Source organism: Tursiops truncatus, chromosome 16 (assembly GCF_011762595.2).
Source record: "Tursiops truncatus isolate mTurTru1 chromosome 16, mTurTru1.mat.Y, whole genome shotgun sequence".
Taxonomy (NCBI): domain Eukaryota; kingdom Metazoa; phylum Chordata; class Mammalia; order Artiodactyla; family Delphinidae; genus Tursiops; species Tursiops truncatus.
This window is the reverse complement of record NC_047049.1, coordinates 36725629-36752173: the sequence shown is the minus strand read 5'-3', so window position 1 is coordinate 36752173 and position 26545 is coordinate 36725629. Positions and strand designations below refer to the sequence as shown.

Below are 26545 nucleotides of genomic sequence, written 5' to 3'. Positions count from 1 at the left end.
TAGATGTGTGAATACTTGAAACTCTCATCCTTTTCATCTTTTCCCCTTACAGCCAACATAATACACACCTTCCTGAGCTACATCTTAGAAGAAATAACGTGCTGGAGAGGAAATAACAGGGGCCTTGGGATCCCATGAGCTTATTGTGTGTCCCAGATCAGTCTCTGAATGTGAATATAGGAACGTTATGTAATCTCCATGGCCCTGTTTTTGTACTTTGTGCCTTACACCTTTTGGAAACCGTAGTTTTGATGTTGCCAGCCTGTCCTTGGGACTTGCTAAACGAAAGCTGTCATTACCCTCCCCTTCCTCCTGATGACCCTCCCAAACCCACTTACTACCCCTGTAGCCCTGGGAGCAGCGGTATACTGCTACCAGCGGAATACCCTACACACACAAAGCTTAGCACCAGAACATAAAGAAATAGAGCCTGGTTCTTGCTCTGAAATAGGTTAGTGTTCTCTCTCTGAGGAAAAAGTCCTTCACAGATGCTCAGTTGCTTTTGAGAGTATGTTTGAGGAGCAGAAAATTGTAGGAACTTTTCACTTTCTGACCCCATATTGTCAAGGCACTGTGGGATAATAAAGGCTGACCCATTTCCACCTCTGCAGAGGAAGGAGTCATCCTTATGGAGTGCCTTGTGTGTTTTTCTAGAACATTATGTAGGAATAACTAAAATTGTAGTGGACATGTCAATGTAAAAATGAACACTAAGGCTTTTTCCTCTGGAAAATTTATTTACATCTAAGAAGTTCATATGCAAATGAAACACTACAGATTGATGAAGAGTTTAGGCTATTTCCCAGTTTATCTCTGAAATCAATTTTAAACTTAGGAAAGGCAGCACCATTCCCATAAAGGGAAAATAAATCTTATTTTTTTCCTTCAGATAAAAAGATAATCTAATTATAATCATGTTGCTCCCTGTCTCTCTTCCTCCTTTATTTGATACATTTATTGGTTATCATCTGTGTTGCAGGGAATATACTACATTCCAGAGGACAGAGATGAGTGTAAAATGATTCCTTTCCCTCATGGAGTTCATAAGGAGTCAAAAATACTTGTATACAGGGCTTCCCTGGTGGTGCAGTGGTTGAGAGTCCTCCTGCCGATGCAGGGGACACGGGTTCGTGCCCCAGTCTGGGAAGATCCCACATGCTGCGGAGCGGCTGGGCCCGTGAGCCATGGCCACTGAGCCTGCGCGTCCGGAGCCTGTGCTCCACAACGGGAGAGGCCACAACAGTGAGAGGCCCGCGTACCGTAAAACAAACAAACAAACAAACTTGTATACAAATAATTATAATTCAGGGTAGACTGTATAGTAATAAAAAACGGACGAGTTACTTTTGTGCACACAGGAGGCTAGAAGTCTGCTTTAGAAAATGTCCTAATTTCCATAGATTTTTTTTTTCCAGTAACTTTATGATGTCATTGAAACATTTACCTGTGGTCAAATAACATATTTTTGGAACACAGTCAGGATTATTTGTTTACGTGGGGCTATGGCTGCTTTCACACCAGCGGAGCTGAGTAGCTGCCATGGAGACTATATGTCCCACTGAGGCTAAGAAACTTGCTATATGGCCTTTAACAGAAAAAATTTGGCTTTTTCACCTTTCAGAAACACTGACTTTTTATTGAAGAATTGAATAATTGTCCTGAATGTATATGTTCCATGTTTTTTCAGATGTGTATAGATGTTGTTTTTATTAATAAAATACAAATATATTAATATCACAGACTTTTTTTTAGTAATCATTATTATTTTCTCAGTCAGGGAATAATTAATGGTGTAGTTACTATTATGTCAAGCTCTGAGAGTGTCTTTATGTTAAAAAAGGGGTGGGGGGAATGGCCATATGCTTGAAAAGGTTTTTCCTGGAGTTATTGGTGGGGTTTTATTCACTTGGTAAAGATACAGGGAGGCCCTGAAAGCTACTTATAAAACCAGATGTGTTTTGGAATAGAATTGAATCCTGATAGTAACTTCGAATCCAAGCCATCTCTTGGAGGCCCTTCAAGTATAACGACATGATCCCTACCCTGGTAGGAATCCATCTCTTGGTTTGCTTCCATGAGGATATAAGGGTCAATGATATTTTACCTAAAGTGACCTAAAACATTTGCATACCCAGAAACTGCCACATAATTGTAGCTGAAACCTATAAGAGGTCTTAGTCCAAAAGAGTGTATGTTTACCCTGGAGATGTGTATCTTTTTGGTGTGTAGACCACACGTTTAAGCAAAAAGAATTATTTTTATCATACCATTAGCTTTTATGAAAAACTTTCCTTAGGTATTGATGTCAGGTATTTAGTACAGAAAATACATGTATAATTTCAGTCATGTTCATTTCTTCTTATAACCAGAGATTCAAATTCGACTTTGCAGAAAAAGTTAGCTGCCATGCCGGACCACAGGGATGTTTCCCTCAGCCCGGAAGAGCGAGTCCGCGCCCTAAGCAAGCTGGGTTGTAATATCACCATCAATGAAGATATCACTCCGCGCCGCTACTTTAGATCCGGAGTAGAAATGGAGAGAATGGCGTCCGTGTATTTGGAAGAAGGAAACTTGGAAAATGCCTTTGTTCTCTATAATAAATTTATAACGTAAGTGTTTTATTTTGGAGGTCTTCAAAATGAGAAAATTGGGGAAAATATTTACATGGTATTTTGGTGAGACCGCTTAGATGCCGGCATGTTTTCACATTCAGACTGAATTTACAATCTCCCAAAGCATGAGATGTCCAGGTTTTTAAGTTACCGAGTAATGTACTCAAAGGCGGCCTTACACCATCTCTGAAGCTTAGGGATGAATAATCAGGGATGGGGCGAAGCTCAGGGATGTCAGACACCTTTCAACAGGCCAGCGCAGTAACCAGCATGCCCCTTCCCTCTCTTCACAAATAAAATTTCTTGTTTTGTGTCATTCTTCCTTCACAGGAATGCAAGCTTTATGAAAGCAGACATCATATTGTAGCTCCATCTACAATACCTGGAATGTGCCATTAACATTTTAAATATTTAATTTGATGGGTTGCGACTAGGGGATAAATTGACGATCCTAGGAAGGAACTGATTCCGGGACAGAGTGTAGTAGTTGGTTTCACATTGTAGTTAGTATTTTTTTTAAGGCAGTTCTTTAGCTGTGTAAGAATTGTATGTATAAAAGAGCTTCCAAAATATTGAGTGAAAGTGGCTCCATCAAAACAGCCATGTAAAAATATCACACTTCGCCGGGCTTCCCTGGTGGCGCAGTGGTTGAGAGTCCGCCTGCCGATGCAGGGGACGCGGGTTCGGGCCCCGGTCCGGGAAGATCCCACATGCCGCGGAGCGGCTGTGCGCATGAGCCATGGCCGCTGAGCCTGCGCGTCCGGAGCCTGTGCTCCGCAACGGGAAAAGCCACAACAGTGAGAGGCCCTCGTACCGCAAAAAAAAAAAAAAAAATCACACTTCACATTAGATAGATATTTGTTAGTAAGATATCCCAGTTTGAACTAAAAGAAATGGGATTTGGGTTTTCTATACCAATTTGCCAGCTTACTGATTGGGAGGATCTCCTGTTACCAAAAATTATTTCATCTGAGCTGAACCCCTTATTTTTGTTTTAACTGGAAATCACACATTGATTAATTGTATTAGTTTAGTTGGGGACTTAACCTGAGACCATTCGAGAAGCTGACAAGATCAACTGTTTTAAATACTGCATCCATGATTCTACCATGGGCGAAATTAAAGGCAGTTAATATGGTGTGCAAAGTGGGCTCTGCACTTTATTCAAGTTAATTAACTTCTTGGAAATTTAGAGAATGGTTGGCAACATTCATCCTACCTGGGAAAAATCAAGTTTCTATAAAGTTAAGCAATAACCATGAAATCGGACGTTATAAACTGTTATTGATAGCACACATTTTCCATTTTAGTTTCTGAACTATAAGTTACTAAATTATAATATTTTTTTCACCTTCTTCTGGGTTTTGCACACAACATGTAAGTGTGGTAAAGGGCCACTACACTCTCTGAGTTACTGAGTAATCAGAATATTTGAATTCTCTCCTGTCATTAACGATATAACCATAGGTAATTCAGTTTTCCTCTGTGAGTTCAGTTCCTCATCTACATAAATGAAAGACTTATGGGTGAAAATCTCTGAGGTCTCTTCAAAAGTCTACGACTTTATGCTACTTACAAAAGCCCTAGGCAACTGACACACCTTATGTAATTTCTTTAGGCTTTAATTTTCTTATTTGAGAGATAAGAGTTATAATACCATTCCTCTGTATTCTGTAGTTGAGATGATGAGTGTATGTGTGATTTGTAAACAACAGAACATCAGTAGTTATAACATATTAGTTGATCAAAAACAGTATTTGCTCTAAGAGCTTTTCATTCATTTAACAAATATTTATTGAACATTCATTATGAGAGGGGCACCATTCTACAGGCTAAGAATACATCAATAAGGAAAAAACAAAAACAGAATTTCCTGCCCTCGTGGAAGTAATATCTTCACTTTACCTGGAAGCAACGTATCTGGTTTGCTGTACTGATTTCCCTTCATTTTTATTGTCCCTTGTTCCTCAAAAGGTGGTGAAAAATAATTAACTCTTAATTAGCACCTCCTAATCCATTAAGGATTCTGGCTGACATTTCTCTGAGTTATGAATTTTCATTTAAGAGTTTTTAACATAGACACCATGGCCACTACTGATTCATCAGTGACCCTTTGAGTCTTTCAATGGTGAGAAGGGGTTACATCCATCTTTCCAAACTCTTACATTTTCACGTGATCCTCAGTGTTGCCAGCACTACACATAAGTAAAATGATGCTCAAGTGGGATATAGTGCCAAAGACCCCAGAAAAACCAAAGTGATGTGGTCTCTTCAGGGAGCATCCCAACTTTACTCTCTTAACCTCAGTGCTTACAGTTAACTACCCTGTAATACCAAAATCATACTTGGGCCAACCTTTGATGGAAAGGCAAATGGAAAGAATATAGAACATTAAATAATGTTATTAACCATGTCCTTTGTGAAAAGGAGGCTCATTCTCAAATTAGAAGCCATCATTGAGCTTTTCCTGTCATTTAATGCTAAAGACGTGTTTTCTTTTTCTGCAGTTTGTTTGTAGAAAAGCTTCCTAACCATCGAGATTACCAGCAATGTGCAGTACCCGAAAAGCAGGATATTATGAAGGTATTGTGGGATAGACTCTCCCCCGGGGGGTTCAAATGTTCCACAAGTATCCATTATTGATTCATCCCCTGCCTCTCCTCCTCTGTCTCATCCTCTCAAGAGTTTAAGCACAAAAGATTCATTCCATTAGCTATGATGTTTCGATCTCTTCCTAGACCTTTAATCATCATTACTGTGGGATGGCTACTTGAAACGAGAAAAAAAAAAAAAAAGAAAAAGATCAAGAATGTACTTAATCATATTAAGACGTGAAGAAGGAATTATTTTATGATTCCTCCCAGAGATTGAGAGAATGGTTGTCTATTTCCCCATACTTATTTGAGACAGTCATTTTGGCTGGTTTTGATTATTCCATACAATTCTGAACCCAAAACCTATTTGAATATCAGTGTTGATTATTAAGGCAGCCACAAAGTTCTAGTCATTTTCTTCTTATAGTACTAGCCTATGAGACAACAAAGTGTTTAGTGAGTGGCCTGAAATATTCCAAAGGAAAAAGAAGGTTGTTGAAATGTATTTATTTACCATCAACATTTGCTGCATATATAGTTCCAAATATCATTATCTAAGAATATATCCTTTTAGATAACATTTTAAAATGTTTTCCATTTGTCTTAGGTAGTTTGGATTGATTTTATATGATGGAAGGTAAAACAACGTATACAAAGTCAATCACAGTATGAATTTTTAAATTACTCTCAAAAAATATTTTACCACATAACAGAATAAAAGCTTTCTTACCAGCTATGTCAGGCCTGGGGGTGCCTGTAAGCAGAACACAAATTTTTGTCAAATGGTCATCTACATTTTAAAATTTCTGTACACTATCTGAAGGGTCATTCATTATCAGGCCTTTGAGTAGCATTTCCCCTCAACTCTCTTGTTCACGTAAACTCAGAAAATTCTGTATGGAAACCAAGGTCTTAGGCTGCCAAGGTGGATCTTTGACTCTAATTTAGGGTTATTCTTATTTTTACTTGTAGGGAAAGAATTCTCCAAAAGCATATACATTTTCTGTTTGTGCTTGAATAAATGAATGGATGGATAGATGGATGGATGGATGGATGGATGACAAAAGATTGGCTAGAGTTAGGAGTTTTAGTCCTAATGAGGCCATTAGCTAGTTGTATGACATTGGACAAGCCTTTCAATCCCTCTAGGCCTTTGTTTCCTCATCTCTACAAAGGCGGGGCTGGTGGGTGCTTGGACTGTATCAGATTTTCCTAAATTATGATCACTGGGAAATTGTTTGAGATCCAGATCCCAAACCCTTCTCTAAATATGTTGTCTCAGTAGGTCTTGGGTTAGGCCTGGGAATCTATATTTTTATAAAAAGTGCCTGAGTTCCTTTTTACAGTCTGTTAAGACTAGGGATCCCTACTTACGGTGTTCTCTGAGGTCCCTTCTAACTATGATGCCATAAAATTTACCTACCATGGAATGTGCGGTTACAAACCCACTACCTAAAAATGAGGTACCTACTAAACAAAATGCTTATCTAACCAGTGAAGTCGATAAAGGTCTTACAAAGGGGATAATTTTTTCTCTTCTCTACTGAAAAGTTATATTTTGGAGCCCTAGAAAAGATTGATTTTTCCGCGATCATCTTTGGTTACTTGTGTCTTGATTTCTAATGCACATACCAGCTGTTTTTCTTTCTCAGCTGATGATCTGAAAGCTGACTATACTGAAAATCCCACTAATCAATATGTATATATATATTTTTTAAAAGAAACTGAAGGAGATTGCATTCCCAAGGACAGATGAATTGAAAAAGGACCTTTTAAAGAAATATAACGTAGAATACCAAGAATATTTGCAAAGCGAAGTAAGTTCAGTTGATACATTTATTGCATGGCTGTTTTCTGTGCAAATATTTTTTGAATTTCATTTTAATGAGTTTTTCAAATGTCGTATGCATTCAAATTAAAAATTAAAAATACAGTGACGTAAAACCCATAAAAAATTCATGTTGATATCCTGGTTAAGCACTTGCACCAAGGATGTGGTATTTTTATTTCCTGTCAACATCTAATAAAGTGAAGCATTAGGAAATAGACTTCTTACAGTGATTTAAGCAGAGCTTTTTGACCAACTCTTGCCAATGTAATCTTGAGCCAGATGGCTGCGTTTTAGCAATGAAAGGAGACAGTAAGAGCGGTAGGGAGAACAGTATATAGTTTCTGATGTGTCTAATTACGTATGCCTTGGAAATGTGAATTTGATTCTTAAATATTGTAATCAGTATAACATCAGATGGAATAATGGCTAACCATATGAGTGAAATGTAATCATATCACCAAGGGGTGATGGCTCCTGGATTCTTATTAAATAGAGAGTGAAAATGAAAATGATGTCTGAGACTGAAGGGCATTGAAAGAAGCAGCTGACCAGTCAGTCTGTAAGATACTCCAGTTCAACACTTGAACTCTTAATGTTTACAGCATAATGATAAAGGTTGTTTTGCTTTTTTGTTTGGCTATGTGTTTATGTGCTTTGGAAGTTGTCACTTTTACTGACTCTCAGTTCAGTCCAATCTTGTTACCTCGGAGTGTGGTCACAGGCCTTCTCTGCTTCCTTTGGTATAGCTAGAAGGCAGGTTTGAGTGAGCTGTTTGCACTGAGTGACAGAAGGAATGTTGAGATGAGAAGATTTCCTCCAGTGTGGTTACTCATGATTTGATTTGAACTATGAAAGATAAAAGTGATTTTGGCGGCTTGGACAGAACAGCAGGAAGGGATTTAATTTAACAGCCCAGTTAAGCTCCCTTCCCTACTCAGCAATGTGCATGCTGGTCCTCTCAGGAGCGCTCTGGGAGGAGTGGCCTCAGCAGTTGTTAACCTGGTCTGCCTTTGGTGACACCAGTTACTTCCTAGTCCACAGTAGGATCCCAAGTATATGACATGTAGAAATCTTTGGGGGATGGAATGGCAGGCTTTATGCCTTGGACAGATGAACAGACACACTGAAAAGCCTTTGCTACAGGCAACACTCACATCACCGGGGAGCCTGTTGAAATGCAGATTCTCAGGCCCCACCCCAGACCCGCTGAAGGCCAGTCTGCTCTATAACAAGACCCAGAGTGCATATCAAAGCGTAAGCTGTTTTGATGTAAGCTTACACTGCTGTAAGCTCTGTCCCCTACCTCACCCCTGCCTTATAGTAGCTCCCAAAGTCTAGTTTTCATCAGAATTATTTGGGAAGCTTGTTAAAGATTTATTCTTTGACCTAATAATGCCTGGATATTTTTGTTAAGACTGGGGAGCTTGGGAATCTTCATTTTTAACAAAACTCCTAGTAGTTTGTTTTGATAGAGTTGATTGGACCACATTCTGAGAACCATTTGTTAGTGATTCCCCCTTCTCCATAAAGTTCCAGCACTATGAGTTATAGAGTCAAATGCAAAAGCTTCTAGGGTGGCACTGTCCCACAGAACTTTGTATGATGACGGAAATGCTCTATTTGGCACTCTCTGATACGGGAGGCACTAGCCCGTGGTACTTTACGTGTGGCTAGTGAGAACTGAGGAGTTGAATTTCTAATTTCATTTCATTTGAATTAAACTTAGGTAGTCACATGTAGCTAGTGGCTACTATATTGGACAGTGCAGTCCAGGGTGATATAACTATTTCTGAGGTATGGTCTGATCAGTCAGGCTGTGCAGACAATCCTGACTTTGATTACTAATATTTAAAAGCACCGGAGGGTGGAGGGAACTTGATTGTCCTGGCCCGTCTCTGGTAAAATATGAGTGGATTTAGAACTGCTCCTGTAATCAGATTAAGGGGCTTTTGCCACGATGTTACATATTTTCCTGGCAGTCTCAGGAGTGTCCCTGTGGGCATATCGCAGTATCTAGCTGTGTCTCTCCGTCTGCTAGAAGATTGAAACTGTCTAATCCCAGTTTGATGCTTTTGCCTTGGAAACTAACCTTTTCTTCTGGCAACCACATTTTTTTAGAACAAATATAAAGCTGAAATTCTCAAAAAACTGGAGCATCAGAGATTGATAGAGGCAGAAAGGAAGCGGATCGCTCAGATGCGCCAGCAGCAGCTAGAATCGGAGCAGTTCTTGTTTTTCGAAGATCAGCTCAAGAAGCAAGAATTAGCCCGGAGTCAGATGCGAAGCCAGGAAACTCCAGCGCAGTCAGAGCAGATTGATGGGAGTGCTTTGTCCTGCTTTTCCACACACCAGAACAATTCCTTGCTGAATGTATTTGCAGATCAGCCTAATAAAAGTGATGCAACCAATTACGCTGGCCGCTCGCCTCCCGTAAACAGGGCCTTAAAGCCAGCTGCAACTCTAAGTGCTGTTCAGAGTAAGTGAGGACATGCACCCCACAAGACGTGGAATCTCCTCTAGTGGAACCATATTTCTGTGACATCTGGGAGGGGTCCCCTCATTTTATTGTTAGTTGTGGTAGTTCCCCTACATGATGTGGTGTGAATGACAATATCACCTGACTTTTGCTATATGTAACCTCAGAATTCCGGAAACGTGATTTACCCCCTGGTAGAACAGAGGCTCCATGATAAACAGCACTGTATTTGATCGTGGTACAGAGATCTTAAGAGAGAAAAATTCCAAGCATTTTTTTTTCCTTTCACGTATTTTGACCAAGAAGCACTGAATCCTAAAGGTAAACACACTGGAGAGGAAAGGAGATGCTGGAAAACTTGTTTGTTCAGAACCTTGTTCAGTCATTAAATTTAAATATTTAGCGTTGCCCTGGCCCAGGAGGATCTGTACACATGGGTGTTAACCTCCAAAGGGGTTATGTGTTTCTGCCAAAAGTTAGTGCTGCCTGGACTGCTACATCAGTGCTGGCAGCTTTCCAACACCAAACGGGAAAATTTCCCAGCAGACACTGTTAAGTGGAATTTATATTTCCATTTATTTTGAAAGAGTTATGATAAGCAACCATTTTATAAATTACTCTACTGCCAATTATCTCAAAAAACATGGGCTTTTACCTAATGATCACCAACTTTCATAAGATATAAGTAACACATGGCAAACACAAAAAAGGTTAATCCTACCACTTATAGAATATGAGATGTAGTCTATGCAGCCTGTGCACCTTGCGCCAAAAGAACACACACACATACATGTAAATAGTTGATACGAGGCACAAAGATGTAAACGTGCTTGCACCTTCCCACTTGTATATGAATAATTTATACGCAAGGGGTAATTTTACCTTCCTTCTAGTCGATGTTCAACTTTTACAAGTTTTAAAATGAAATACAGAAAGTGGAGCATCTGATTGTTTCATTTTTGAAATTTATATTTACCTGCAGTCACTTGCTAAAAACAGTTTTGAAGGATGGGATGTAAGGTTTCTTCTTTTTGTCTTCTCTCCCTTTTCTGTTTCTTAGATTTAGTGGTTGAAGGACTGAGATACGTCGTTTTATCAAGAGATCTTTGCCACAGATTTCTGCTCCTGGCAGAATCTAATACAGTGAGAGGAATAGAAACCTGTGGAATACTCTGTGGGAAACTGGTATGGTGTTTGTTTCATATCTTCCCTGCACAGGATACTTTCAGTAGAGCTGGCTTTCTTGTGATAAGCTGAGCAGAGCAAAAGCATCCTAAGTTTCGTAAACATTATGAAATTAACTCAATATAGATTAATTTCATAAAACTACTGTCATTATTAATGGAATTATCCTTCTAGAAAATGGATTGTAAAATTTCAGAGATACTATGAAAGTTTATTGTAAAGAACTAACTAATCAAACCATAAGTTAAATCTTTGTTTAGAAAAAGGGTGGCTTTCAGATTTCCAGAACCATCTAGTTTCCTGAATCAAATTTCCGTTGCAATTGTTAGTTTCACATATATTCCTATGATTAACTCAACCTGCTTTTGTCTGTGGTAGGTATAATCTCGCCACCCTTTTTCAGATACATGCAGAATAAAGCTAGGGTTTTGTTGTTTTCTTTAAGGCAGTAGTTTCAACAAACTGCAGTCTTATAGCACAGGTCATATTTAAGTATGGAAGATTTTATCAGAAATAAGTGATGAAAGACAATATCAAACTAGAAGGAGATAAGAGAGAGAAGATACATTTAATTTCCTACTTCAAGAAAGAGGAACAATGTTTCTTTGGAAGTGCCTTTGTACCCTCTGTGGGGTATCAGTTTATGTTTCTAAGTCCAGACACATTTTCATCCCTAAACATTTACTTGGAAACTGTTATTTAACTGAATAGGATGTTTCATTCAACACACATTCTCCTACTGTATTCCAGTGTTGCATCATCACGTTTCCCCCAGGGCAGAAGAAACACAGGAGACAAGCAAAGGAGAGTGACCTGCCATCTCCTCCCCACAGCCACCTTCTTTGCCCTGCAGGGGGCAGTATGCTATGGACGCTTCTTCCCCAACACCACATTTTGTACTTAGTTTGATTCACTCATTCATTGATTCATTCTTCATTCATTCCTTCATCAGACAGGCATTCAGTCACCTACGACAGCCTCAGTCTTTGCCATGTGATGCTTATAAAGAACCAGAGAGATGATTAATTATAAATGGAGCTGGGTGCTCTCAGTGGAAGTGCAGGGTATCATGGGAAGGTGTACCTGGGAAACCCTGCCTGGGAGGGTCAAGAAGGGGTTCCTTGAAAGCCGATGTTTATACTACATACGTTTAGAATACATAAAGTTAGCCATGAAAGGAGGAGCTGGGATGGAGAGAAGTGTTGTAATCAAGGCCAAAGGAATAGGGCCCAGTTTGCAGAAGTGCCCTAAGACTAGAGACAAGATGGCGCTGGGCAAGGATGGACAGCTCCTCAGCACACAGACTTCTTTTTTCTGAGGATCCTATCACTACTTTACAGCCCTCTTCCTTTCAACTCTTATCTTTTACCTAAGAGGAGCAATTTGTTTTTCCTTTCTCTTTATCTAATTGCCAATCCAAAACATTACCTTAATTATGGAAAATCCCAGTGAATTCTACGCCCCCCACCATAGTAGAAGAAAGTCGTAAATCTTCACGCGAAATTAAATAACAATAAACTAAAAACAAGACCATCAACCTTCACAAACCTTAGAAATGTCCTTCAATAAAACCACAAAATTATTTACTTAGCATCTCCCCGCCAAATAAACCTGCTACTGTTTTGTTCTGATTTTTTCCACTGCAGATGTAATATAACACACCATTATTTACTAGCTAAACTTCCAGGGACCAGCCCAGGATGCTAATTCCTATTTATGATACATTTTATATTGTGAAAATGGGTTTCAGGCTCCAAACAACTGACTCTCAAATTTTGGGCAGATGATCCGTGTTCAGGTGTGGGGCTTTGCTTTTGAATTGTGATGGGTCGGGGTGAGAGGATGATGATGTAAGTGGTGGGCACTTTCTAGTCTTGTTAAAACATTATACTTCCTACTCAGGCTTTTTTTTTTCCTGTCAGATGCTTATTATTCTCTTTGCTATTTGTTTTTCAGACGCATAATGAATTTACTATTACCCACTTAATCGTGCCAAAACAGTCTGCAGGACCAGACTATTGTGACGTGGAGAATGTAGAAGAATTATTCGGTGTTCAGGATCAGCACAATCTCCTCACTCTGGGGTGGATCCATGTATGTTTCACATTTGGGGTTTCAGTTTATTTATTTATTTTTTTTGGCGGGCTGTTCTCCTTCTGGAGGAAGTTTAGCTTAAGAAATAGTTTCTTATTTTTAAAATTTTCAAGTGGAATAAATGTCATCGTTTTAAAGCATTTTCTTCAATGTTAGGCCGTGTCTACATCTGTCAAATCCAGATTTGGAGAGGGCTATAGTATGCTCTTTCCTACCATCTCAAGTTGAAAGAGAGATAAACATTTGGAAATCAGCTGACTTGTTTTGATGATTTTATGTAGTCTAATGGAGACCTAGGCAGATTTTTAACTCATATGATTAGACAATTATTAACATTCTCTTTCCCATGGCTGTGGGTCTAAAGTAAATTATTTTAAGAAAATTTCTGAAAAGGTCTCTTTTAAAAACGTATTTGTACATATCAAATAGGGACCTTACCCTCCACTTCACCTCCCCTACAGGCCAAGGATGTATGCGTCGCTGTATAAACAGCCACGGAGTAGGGCCAAAAACATTGGGTTCCAACATCCACCAGGCCACCATAGGAGCAGGAAAGGGCTTACAAATCAAAAGACATGAGTTTAAATATCAGCTCTGCTAGGAATTCACTATAGGAATGTTGGCAAGTTATTTAAGCCATCTGAGCATCAGCTTATCATCCATAAAATGGGGACCATAATAATGGACTTCATGTGACAGTGAGATAATGTCAGTGAACTTCTTAGCACATTTTTTCTAGGAGCTCAGAATATTGTAGCTGATGATATTTGGTGATGATAGTGTACTTTTCCTATCCATGGTTTCATCTATCTGGGGACATTTTTCCATTCAGTCTCATGCATCTGGGCCTGGGGTAGGAACAAGTCATCTCACGGCATGAGATGCTAGTCAGGGTTTCCAGGCACATCCTAGGGACCTCCAAGGGCCTCTGAAGAGTGAGAAGGAGCCATTTTTTATTTTACTTGCTTTATAGAGAAGTATTGAGGAGGGGCAGGACACACATCCTCACCCACACCTCAACACACACACACACACACACACACAATCACCAAGCTTTTGGTGTTTTGTAATTCAGGAGGGCAGAGGAGACTAGTCCTAGCTCCACCTGCAAATTACTGTGTGCCGGTACAGTCCTTCGATCAGGACTCTTAGCGTCCTGTTTCCAGGTTCCCTTATTGATCCAGTAGAGCTAATGAATGCCTTCTCTCCCTCACCGATTTGTGTGAGCTGTAAGCAACATACTAGATGTGAAAGCCCCTTGAAAACTATAAATCACCTCTCAAATACAAGAAATTATTTATAATGAAGACTTTGCAAAAATTTTCTGTATGTCTGTTTGTTTTCCTTACCAGTATGCGCCTTACCGTTTGCTTAGAAACTGGGTCATTTTAAAGGCATTATTTAGTTTGATGTAACAAGAATGCATTTTAAAGGAAAACAAATTGTAGCAAAGCAATTGTAACATAAACTGAGAAAGAATGACAGTTAAATTATGCTTATGTTGAAAAGTCAGTGTTAGTTTATCTCATAAAACATTTCCCAGATCAGAAACAAAAGATTTTCCCTTATGACATGTACATATAATGTATGCAACAATGAAGTCATTTAAATAATGAATTTAGCATAATTTTAGAATCCTAAGACTTTGCTTTTTTTAAATTTTACCATGTCAGATTGTTGTGGTTCAAGGAAATCAGTAACATGTTGTATTTCTAAACTTCAGTGGTTGTAATGACTTTTTGTGATGGTCTTTATTGGCATAACGATAGCAACAAATTCCAGAGCTAACATTTTTTGGATATAAATTGTCATCGGAAAGAAAGGTTGAATCAGAATCAGACGGATCTGGATTTCAATTTAGACGTCTCAGCTTAACTAGTTCTATGCCCTTAAGCATGTTATTTACTCTTCTGCTTAGCTCAGTTTCCTCATCTGGTAAAATGGGGATAATAACAGCACTCATCTCATCTTGTAAAATTAATTCCAGGAAAAGTGATTAGTTCAGTGCCTGTCATGTTATTCAATTGTGATAAATGGCATCAGCTGCTGATGTTGTCATCATCGTCATTACCATCATCATCATCATTTTTATCTCCATAGAATGGGGGCATGGGATTGGAGCACCATTCTCCCATGGGAGAGCTGTCCTTATTGGAGCTGGAGTGATTCCTCTTGGCAGAAATGAAGGACTCAGAATATCTTAAGGTGCAACACAAAGACACAAAACAGAAACGATGAAAAAACAAACAAACAACAGAATGTCTTAACAGTGTGCATTCAGTCTGGAAATAAGTTGAAGGGAAAGTGATTTGTCTGTTTGACAATCTGCTTGCTGCCTCCATAGCAATAGAGCTTCTTTGAACACTTCTTACTTTTTCATCAAGGCATAGAAGGCTCTATGTATGAATAGAAGGTTTTCACTGAATCAGGTAACAGGCAGTCAGACCCTCCCACTCATGCCCTCACTAAAGGTTTGGGCTTTAAAAGTTAATTTCTATTCTTCAGTTGATCTAGGTCTATGCAGACCAATAGTTATTTTTTCCCTGCCGGACATTTATCTTTCTATAAATAGGTATCAATGGATTTTACCTTCATTTTATTAAATAAAGTAGAAAGGGGTTTTGAAATCTTGCATTTCTTCAACAGATCATAGTTATGTGTAAAGGCATGAAGCGGTTTCTATGCGCCTATGCCCTCAAGTTAATAATGACAGCATTAGACAGTCTCTTCAATAAGACGTGCTGGCAAAAGTGTAAAACAGCTACAGTAGAAGAATGAAATTAGAACACTCTGTAACACCATACACAAAAATAAACTCAATATGGATTAAAGACCTAAATGTAAGATGGGATACTATAAAACTCTTAGAGGAAAACATAGACAGAACCCTCTCTGACATAAATTACAGCAAGATCTTTTTTGATCCACCACTTAGAGTAATGAAAAAAAAAAAAGATAATAAATAAATAAATAAATAATAAACAAATGGGACCGAATTAAACTTAAAAGCTTTTGCACAACAAAGGAAACCATAAACAAAAGGAAAGACAACCCACAGAATGGAAGAAAATTTTTGCAAATGAAGCAACTGACAAGAGATTAATCTCTAAAATATACAAACAGCTCATGTAGCTTAATATCAAGAAAACAAGCAACCTAATCAAAAAATGGGCAGAAGATCTAAATAGACATTTCTCCAATGAAGACATACAGATGGCCAAAAGCACATGAAAAGATGTTTAACATCGCTAAATTAGAGAAATGCAAGTCAAAGCTACAATGCAGTATCACCTCATACCAGTCAGAACGGGCATCATCAGAAAGTCTACAAACAGTAAATGCTAGAGAGGGTGTGGAGACAGGGAGCCCTCCTGCACTATTGGTGGGAATGTAAATTGGTACAACTGCTATGGAGAACAGTATGGAGGTTCCTTAAAAAACTACAAATAGAACTACCATATGATCTAGCAGTCCCACTCCTGGGCATATATCTGGAGAAAACCATAATTCAAAAAGATACATGCACCCCAATGTTCATTGCAGCACTATTTACAATAGCCAGGACATGGAAGCAACCTAAATGTCCATCGACAGAGGAATAGATAAAGAAGACGTGGTTCATATATACAATGGAATATTACTCAGCCATGAAAAAGAATGAAATAATGCCATTTACAGCAACATGGATGGACCTAGACATTATCATACTAAGTGAAGTAAGCCAGACAGAGAAAGACAAATATCATATGATATCACATACATGGAATCTAAAAGAAAATGATACAAATGAACTTATATACAAAATAGAAATAGACCCACAGACATAGAAAACAAACTTATGGTTACCAAAGGGGAAAGGGGGAGAGGCATAAACTTGGAGTTTGGGATTAACATATACATACTACTATATATAAAATAATCAACAAGGACCTACTGTATAGCACAGGGAACTCTCCTCAATATTCTGTAATGACCTATATAGGAAAAGAATTTGAAAAAGAATGGATATCTGTATATGTATAACCAAATCACTTTGTTGTACATCTGAAACTAACACAACATTGTAAATCAACTATATTTCGATATAAAATAAAAATTAAATTTAAAAAATGACAACATTACAATAAAAACAGCAATAACAACAGCAATCATAAAAGCTAATGATTTTGATTCCTATCGCTGTGCTAGGCACTGTTTTAAGAATTTTACATGGATTGTCTCATTTAAGTTTCATAACAATCCCATGAAGAAAATGATTATTATCCTTATTTTACAATTGCTGAAATAGGCATGAGGAGGTTATGGAATCTTTGCAGTGTCATACAACTAGGGAGTGATGGAGCCAGGACCCAGCATGACGGGGATGTTGGATACATGATTTAAGTGGTTGCAACCCTTTTTCAAGGGTGGTTGGGGTTTACTGTGAATTACAAATCATGTGGGTGCATGTGTTTGTCTCTCCTAAACACAGGTCTGTATATAGCCCCAAACCTGGAAGACAGCTCTTTTAATTTATAGTCTCCCCTTCCCTCCCGTCATGCGAGATGAGTCCCAAACATCTTCAACACCTTGGAGAGCTCTGTTCCCTCATCTGTAGGGAATGGGGATCCATGAAGGGATACCAGCATAGTGTGGAACATTCAGCGAAACTTTTCCTTTTATGTCCACGGTGTTGTATATAAGTGTCTCTGGGTTTCCAGTCACAGTTGTGCTCCTTGCAAGCAAGTTCCTTAAAGGAATCTCAGGATCCTTGTACATAAAACTGAGACACTAAATATCTCCCAGATGAGTTGTGATGATTAAATGAAGATCTATGTAAAGGCTTTGGCAAATTTTCAGTTTTATGTTATCCTAATAAGCAGAAAGTACATAAACGCTCCCAAGAGCCTCTTCTCAAAGTTGTAGTTATTCTATAGATGCATAAAGGGAAGGATTATGTCAGCAAGACATTTTCAGAATCCTCATTTGATTAATGACGGTAAAAAAGAAAAAGCAAATAACTAGAGTTTTTTCTTGGCGTGGGCTCTGACTTTGGCCAGCACTCAGCTATTGATTGTCCAATAGGATTGTCCAATAAGAGTGTCCTCTTTTCTTTTTATAGACACATCCAACCCAAACTGCGTTCTTATCCAGTGTTGACCTCCACACTCACTGTTCTTATCAGCTCATGTTGCCAGAGGCCATTGCCATTGTCTGTTCACCGAAGCATAAAGAGTAAGTGTGGCTATTGAGAGGGTTCAAGTAAGGCTTTGTCTGGGTCTGCTAGGTTCAAGTGTGTCCACACACCAGGTTGTAGCACTTGGATAAGTAGGCAAACCATGCCCTTGGGAAAAAGAGACTGGTGCCTGCTGGCTTCCATAACTTGTAGGTCTGCCATCTTTTGCTTTTAAAGGTCCTTTCCGTGGTAGAATTACTGGTTTTCCTTCTTTACATGACCTTGAAGTGGATAAAGCAGATGTTATTCCAGTTTGCCGTCTGAGATCTTAGTTCTATTGTATGATTTCTGCTGTGAGAAAATTTCCAGCCTTGGAGACTTCCCTAGCGGTCCAGTGGTTAGGACTCTGCGCTTCCACTGCAGGGGGAACAGGTTCCATTCCTGGTCCGGGAACTGAGATCCCACATGCTGAATCGTTCGGCCCAAAAAAAAAAAAAAAAAAGAGAGAGAAGAAAATTCCCAGCCTTAGCTTAATTATCTCCAAAACTTTCCTAAATGTGAAGGACAGTGACTATCATAGCACGATTATGAGCAGAGGAATCAGACAAACTGATACTGGGATCCCGGTTTGATACCTGACCACTGTAACCCTCAGTCTCTTCATCCCTGATACTTATCCATCACAGATTGATGTGAAGGTGAAACTAGATGATAGTCTACATAAAGGGCTTAGCATAGTGCCTGGCACTACAGCCAGCACTCAGTAAATATTTGCTGCAGCTATAAATACTATTTATTTCTCAGAAATATTGCAGGTTCAGTTCCAGATCACCACAATAAAGCAACTGACACAATAAAATGAGTCACATGAATGTTTTGGTTCCCCAGTGCATATGAAAGTTATGTTTACATTGCAGACTATTAAGTGTGCAGTAGCATTATGTCTAAAAAAACAATGTACATACCTTAATTTAAAAATACTTTATTGCTCAGAAATGCGAATTATCATCTGAGTCTTCAGCGAGTCATAGATCACTGATCACACTTTACCATAACAAATATAATAATGGAAAAGTTTGAAATATTGTGAGAATTACCAAAATGTGACAAAGAGATGTGAAGTGAGCAAATACTGGAAAATGGCTCCAGTAGACTTGCTCAATGCAGACTTGCCACAAACCTTCAATTTGTAAAAATGCAGTATCTTCGAAGTGCAATAAAGTGAAGTACAATAAAATGAGATATGCATGTATTAGAGAAATTAGAAATATCCATCACCTGTAATTTCCTCCTATGGGGTCTCAGCTTTTCTCCCAAGGTCTCACACAGCAGTTCAGGCACTTGGCAGTAGCATTGGTCTCTTCAGTCTTCCTCTAGGCCGTCAGCACAACACTGGTTTAAAAAAATCACTGTAGAATTTTTAGTGTGTCGTTTCTTTCTCCATTCCATTTGAAGAATATGTATGCTTGTGCCATTCAAATGAAAGCATCTGGAAAGCCCAAATGATCCTTAATTTTTGTACCTTTTTTTCACTCTGAAACTTAGCACCGGCATCTTCAGGCTCACCAGTGCTGGCATGCTTGAGGTTTCCGCTTGTAAAAAGAAGGGCTTTCATCCACACACCAAGGACCCCAGGCTGTTCAGTGTGAGTAGACAACGTTGGTTATTTTTTGCACATCGTGTTTATTTTTCACCCCCTCCTTTTTTTTTTGATTGAAATATAGTTGATGTAATATGTTACTTTCAGGTATACAATATAGTGACATTTTCATACCTTATGAAATGATCACCATGGTAAGTCTAGTAACCATCTGTCCCCATACTAAGTTATTAAAATGTTATTGACCATATTCCTTACGCTATATATTACACCCCTGTGGCTTAAAAAGATGTGAGATATATACATACACACAATGAAATATTAACCATAAAAAAATGAAATCTTGCCATTTGCGACAACGTGGATGAATCTAGAGGGTATTATGTTAAGTGAAATAAGTCAGACAGAGAAAGACAAATACCATATGATTTCACTTATATGTAGAATCTAAAAAACAAAACAAAACAGAGTCATAAATAGAGCAAATGCGTGGTTGCCAGAGGGAAGGGGGTTTGCAGGTGAAATAGGTGAAGGAGATTAAGAGGTAGAGACTTCCAGCTATAAAACACATAAGCCTCTTTTTTTTTTTTTTTAAGGAGAGAAATAGTAGCAATATAATATAGGATAAAACACTTTATTGCTTACTTTGGAATTTTCTTATCTCATAAAATTAAGCAGTCTTTGTATTTTCTTCTGATTTCTTGTCATTACTATTTTGCTTACAAAAGAATGACAGTATTTCTGTAGCAGAGTTGATTATACATAAAGTTTCCTTTCCATTTACATATCTGTGTGATACTTAAACAATTAACAGTTTTCTCCAGGGTCCCAGCAAGCAAACGATTATTAAAGAAAATGATATCAAATGTGTCCTGAATTATTTCTGCTTGATATGGCCAAATTAGTTTTTCATAACAGTTCAATGAAAACTGTAATCCTGTTTTTTTGATTAGCTTTGTATAGCCCCAAAGTAACATTATTTGAGTCCTTTTCTGTTTGCTTGGCTGTTCCCTGGCTGTGACGTCAGAGAAAGTATTTTGAACTTAGAATTTATTTCAAATGAAAATTACTTGCACCTTTTGTAAACATTTTCTTCTTGTTGAAAATGAATACATACGATTGTATTTGTTCTGAGTGGAAATATTTTGAAAATTAGAAACATTTTAAATTAGGAAATCCATACTCCCTCCCTAAAGAGAATCATGTTAAACATCATGAGGTAAAGCCAATTTTTTCTTTCCTAGATATGCAAACATGTGTTGGTAAAAGACATAAAAATAATCGTACTGGATCTGAGGTGATATGTTCCGAAGATTAGCACCGTCCACGCCAGACACTTACCCATGGACCTGTGGTTGCTGGATTTTCTTAAGATGTTTCCAGAAATGACTGACATTTTATATTTATACATTTTAGATCAGAAAGTTTGATATTTATTACTTTTGCACATTTTGAAGCTTTCTTTTTGGGTTGCTTTGTCTCAAGAGAGGTTACAATGGAGTTAAATCAATACCTATTAATGTGCCCAAATACTATGACCAGATAATAAATTGTGCCGCAAACAACAATATGTCTGGAATTTTTTAACTTTTTTTTTTGACGTATAGTGGGTGTACAATATTATATAAGTTCTAAGTGTACAACGTAGTGATTCACAATTTTTAAAAGTTATACTGTTGTATTTTTAGAGGTCTCTGCATGTGTTTTCAGAGCTTTAGATGTTTTGCTGTATTATTTTTATTCCTGTAAAATGTAGTTCCACATAAGAAATTCTGAGTACCAGGGGGTTTCCAAGACAGGCCATATGTTTCTGAGACTTTTCCCTGCGGTGGTCAAAGAGGATGTGAGAAGAAACACGGCTGCAGACAGCTGAGCCCATCGTGTGTTTTCAGTGTCAGCGAATCCTGGCTCAGAGTCTGTAGTCAATCTTAGTGTAGAGACCAGAGCCCTGAGCTTCTACTCAGGGATCAGGTGTCAGAGGACCTGAGATAGCCGATGATTCATTAACTTGATTTAGAGGACTAAAAGCAGAGACACTTGAGAGAGGAATAAAAAAAGGCTCAGATGGAAATGTAAAGCCTATTTCTGTGAAAGTCAATAGGGATGACAGGGAGAAAAAATGAGGTATAGGAAATACTGATAATTCTCAACCAAAAAGAATAAATAAAATCATTTGGAAAGAACGTTCATAATTAAAGTATCTATATAAACCGAGGCACAGGGAATAGGAAGAAAAATATATTTAAACTGAATAGGGTATCATGAATACCAAGTTATAATATGACCAAGGCTTGGAATGGAATTTGTGACTGGTACCCAGATAAGAAAGGCATTTACCTGGATCAAAAGATAATAGATTAATAGAAGGAATGGGGGACTGACGGAGTATGTTGGCAAGTTGAATTGGTAGGAAAACATTATGAAGAAAATGTAGCCCCAATAAAAGGAGAGAATGGAAGTCAATCTCATCCGATCTAACCTTCTCTCTTCCCAATGTTTTTTGTGCCAACCTCAGCTTTCCCAGACTTTGCTGTCCTCCTGGCATTATATCTGAGTTGCCTAAATGATCTTGTTTGCATGTCCTAGCATCCACTTTTTAGTTCAAGGATTTCTGTATTCCTAGGAGGAATATTCCCTGCACTCTGTGCTTGGACGAGATAACATTCCGCCCCCACTTGTCTCTTCCCTACTACAGGTATCATGTCACCTAGCTTCTACTCTAGTTCTCATTCATAAAGAGCCTACTGTGGGCAGCTCAGTGACTCGTTTCTGCCTATGACAACTTGTAGGCTTGGAGAGTTCAGGTCCCAGACTCCAGAAGCAAGAGCTTTGCTTACCCAATGCACGGGGACTTGAGTCTATAGTCTCCCACAGCTAAGGGCATATTAGCTCTGCGAGCCTGGCTCCACGGACAGCCCACTTTCCCCTGAGTGATGCTGTCCTCGACGTCTTAGCATTTAAGGACAGCATGATATTCTGACATACTTGATCACAGGAAAAGATTATGTAATTTATTCAAGTAACAATGACTGTTGGGACTAGGGAGAGTTGAGAAATGAACGATATCCTGAGAGTGGAAACCAAAGATACAGTAGTAGACCAAGAGGGTGTCCAATGAGAGGTGTCTGATGAAAAAACGATGCATTGAATGGTACCTAGAGATAGAAAGGACTCAATTGAAAGCCAAGAACATTTGGCTTCTTAGATTTCTGGAGAGAATAGAAAGAGCTACTCTGAGCATTCAGAGCCAATTATATCGCTTCTGAACAGCGAATTAGAAGGGAATTCATTTTTCATTAAAAAGATATATCATATTCCCTAAGGGAGTGGGGCATTCTTGGCATTTTTATTCCCTTGCAAGGGGACGCAGAATCTCAGGCCTGAGACGAAGTTTGAAAAGCTGCTCTTGAAGGGCGTATGGTTTTCTTATTGCCAGGTGCAAACCCAACTAACCAGACTTCCCAGGAGGACCTTGTCACAGAGCTGAAGGACTCCTGGAGGCTGCAAACCTATGACTCGCCCTGCCTGGAAGAATGAGTTCCTGATGTTCTGTGTCTGAAAGAGGAACCATCAGAGATGTGGCCACACCGCGGAGGGCTGGGCTGGCCGGGAGCAGAGCCCACGTGAGTCACCGTGGAGGCCCGTATGAGTGTGAGTGTGTGTGTGTGTGTGTGTGTGTGTGTGTGTGTGTGTGTGCGCGTGAGTGGGTGGGTGTGTGACCATAGACGTTCCCTGGAAGAGCTTCCTCTGGAAGATCTCATTCCCAGCAGGCAGTGTAGCTCCCTCTTTTGAATATGAATCCATTCCAGAGCCCCATTTGCCACTTCCTTACCTTCGAAGGCAAAGCTAGTTCATTTCTTTTCAGATTTGTGCTTCTGTAGAAAATGAACCAATTACACCTGAGCTTCCTTTGTATTTTTTAAAAATTTTTATTGGACTATAGCTGATTACGATGTGGTGTTAGTTTCTGCTGTACAGCAAAGTGTATCAGTTATATATATATATATATATATATATGGCCCCACTCTTTTTTAGATTCTTTTCCCATATAGGTCATTACAGAGTATTGAGAATTTCCTTTGGTTTTGAATGCTGGTCTGTTTGTACTCAGTGCCTGACACCTGGTATGTACTTGTTATGGGCTGAGTTGTGTCCCCCCCGCAGAATTCACGTGTTGAAGTCCCAACCCCCAGTGCCTCAGAAGGTGAATGTATTTGGAGAAAGAACCTTTAGAGAAGTAATTGAATTAAAATTTGGCCACTAGAGGGGGCCCTAATCCAATGTGACTGGTGTCCTTACAAGAAGAAGAGATCAGGACACAGACACAGAGGGAAGACCCTGTGATGACACAGGCAGAAGATGGCCGTCTACGGGGAGAGAGGCCTTAGAGGAAACCAAATCTGCCAACACCTTGATCTCTTACTTCCAGCCTCCAGAACTGTGAGAAAATAAATTTCTGTTGTTTAAGCCAATCAGTCTGTGGTATTTTGTTATGGCCACCCTAGCAAACTAATATAATACTCAGAAAATAGTTACTGAATTTGTTTTCTTTTTTTCTCAGAGATGGAATGGAAATGACTTTCTTTGTTTCACGCAGAAATCATTCTCTTCTCCATAGACCTTGGAGCAAAGCAGGATGTCTGTGGATTATTCTCAGCTACTGAAGTTATTCTTGGTTTCTTTTTAGTAGAATTTTACTTGTGGAAAAAGTGGCATTATATTTGAGATACAGTATCAGTTAAGGCCACATCCTAGAATTGGTTCAGTATTTTTCCCCCCAATTCTTCCCCTGCTGCACCCACTTCGGTCGTGCTGGAAACTGCCTTATTATAATGGTTTGGACTTATATCGAAATTTCTGTTGCAAAACCAGCTACAGTTGTCCCAGATGTGGAAAGCAGACGTTTCTCTTCCAGCATGTATTGCAGAATTTTCTAGCAGGCGAATGTCTTCTGTGAAAAGGATGCTTGAGAAATGTCATGTATTTGGCAGAGATAAAGGAAGAAAGGTAAACTTTCAGCTCCTTATTCTTAGAAGACATTAGCTTGTGATTTATTGTGAAGACACCAATATGCAAAGAACTCTTCTGTTTTTTTAAGAAACTTGTTTCCTTTTCTAGCATCTTGGCTTTTCACGAGGCAAGAATATATTTTTCTTGGGGGCAGCTGACAAAAATATTAGTTTAGTTAGTCTGGGGAGATGCAGAGGATGAGGGAGAGAAAACAGGAAAATGGAGAAGGACCCTGGGGGAGAGAGGGTAGAATTAGAATACTGTAGACCGCAGACCGGCTTTACTTAATTTGTTTGAAGTCAATGTCTTGGGCATTATCTAGACCAAAAGACATTCTAAAACCAAATGGAGACAAATAGTTTAGTTTAGTTTTGTCTTGTTTTACCTCTGTCAAGGAGGATTAACTATTCATCTGCATCGAGTTAACCAGCATTGACTGTGAAAAACTAAAATTGTGTACTCAAATTAGTCACGATCTGGGTGCGTCCCAGATGTGTCTATGTAATGAGTGGTGAATCTGTATTCTTGAGTCCCAAGAGGATGTTTAAAATTCCTCTCTTCAATTTTTCAAGAAAAAGCATTTATAGGTTGTTCAAAAAATAAGCTCCATTTTGTGTCCTCCTAATATAAAGGCTGATGAACAAGAAAAACAAACAACCAGAAGGAATTTACTCTATCCTTGACTTTGGGCAAGGTTTCATTACCTACAGAAATGAGGTGTGTGAATTAACCGATGTAGCAGGTTTTTTTCAGCAATAAAGCTTTGTACTTACTGACATTCTTTCCAGGGCAATACATAATCTTAATTTTTTTATTAAAAAGTAATTTATTGGGGTGAAATTCACATAACATAAAATTAACCATTTTAAAGTGAACAATTCAGTGACATTTAGGACATTCACAGTGTTGTACAACCATCACCTCTATCTTTTTTTTTTTTTTTTTTTTTTTTTTGCGGTACGCGGGCCCCTCACTGCTGTGGCCTCTCCCGTCGCGGAGCACAGGCTCCGGACGCGCAGGCTCAGCGGCCATGGCTCACGGGCCCAGCCGCTCCGCGGCACGTGGGATCTTCCCGGACCGGGGCATGAACCCGTGTCCCCTGCATTGGCAGGCGGACTCTCAACCACTGCGCCACCAGGGAAGCCCCATCACCTCTTTCTTGTTCCAAAACATTTCCATCTCTCCAAAGTAAAACCTCTTACCCATTAAGCCATTTAGCCCCATTCCCCTCCCCCACCCCCGGCTATCATCAATCTGCATTCTGTTTCTATGGGTTTTTCTATCTAGAGATTTCATATAATTGAAATCATAAAATACGTGAACTTTTGAGTCTGGCTTCTTTCACTTAACGTAACCTTTTACAGGTCTATCCACATTTTAACATATATATCAGTGCATTCCTTTTCATCCATTGTATGTGTATACAACAATTTGTTTATCCATTCATTCATCAATGGACATTTGGGTTGTTTCCACCTTTTGGCTATTGTGAATAGCACTGCTATAAGCATGCATGTACTTATTTGTTTGTACAAGTGCAAACGTGTACTTGTTTCAGTGTATGTTTTCAATTCTGCTGGGTATATATTTAGCGGTACAATGGCAGGGTCACATGGTAGTTCTACGCTTACCTTTTCCACAACAGCTAAACCATTTTATATTCCCACCAACAATGTACAAAGTTCCAATTTCTTCACATCCTTGCCAACACTTATTTTTTTATTATTATAGCCATCCTAGTAGGTGTGATGTGATATCTCATTGTAGTTTTGACAGAGCAATACATTATTAAGTTAATTCTTTTAAAGCCAACTTTTAATAATAAAATCAGAGGTGATGATGAAGGCGCCTGAAGTTTCTAGAACGCACTCTCATCACAGTCTTATTGTTGTGGGTGACCAGTCCCAGGCCTTTATCAAGTTCACTAGAACCAAATTCAGAAGAAGAATTTTATTTTATCAAGGATGGTCAACTATTTGGGCTGCAAC

The 26545-nt window shown here is 38.8% G+C and overlaps 1 protein-coding gene across 10 annotated transcripts in view; it reads left to right on the top strand.

Annotated features, from left to right (window-relative positions):
• Nucleotides 1–25429, top strand: part of STAMBPL1 (STAM binding protein like 1) — a 47606-nt gene extending 22177 nt beyond the window's left edge. For 4 of the 10 annotated variants that reach the window (XM_004322005.4, XM_019940529.3, XM_033841909.2 and 1 more), the window contains 9 exons: nucleotides 2392–2609; nucleotides 5120–5195; nucleotides 6928–7023; nucleotides 9156–9513; nucleotides 10574–10698; nucleotides 12655–12792; nucleotides 17894–18006; nucleotides 19493–19592; nucleotides 20792–21117. In XM_004322005.4, coding sequence (XP_004322053.1) covers nucleotides 2392–2609; nucleotides 5120–5195; nucleotides 6928–7023; nucleotides 9156–9513; nucleotides 10574–10698; nucleotides 12655–12792; nucleotides 17894–18006; nucleotides 19493–19592; nucleotides 20792–20848 — 1281 coding nt within the window. In that variant the 3' untranslated portion in view covers nucleotides 20849–21117. Of the gene's footprint in view, nucleotides 1–2369; nucleotides 2610–5119; nucleotides 5196–6927; nucleotides 7024–9155; nucleotides 9514–10573; nucleotides 10699–12654; nucleotides 12793–14892; nucleotides 14998–17893; nucleotides 18007–19492; nucleotides 19593–20791; nucleotides 21118–22983 lie in introns of those variants that run through there. The other 6 variants (XM_073794207.1, XM_019940701.3, XR_002177449.3 and 3 more) reach the window with 5 other exon arrangements.
• The last annotated feature ends 1116 nt before the right edge of the window (nucleotides 25430–26545 follow it).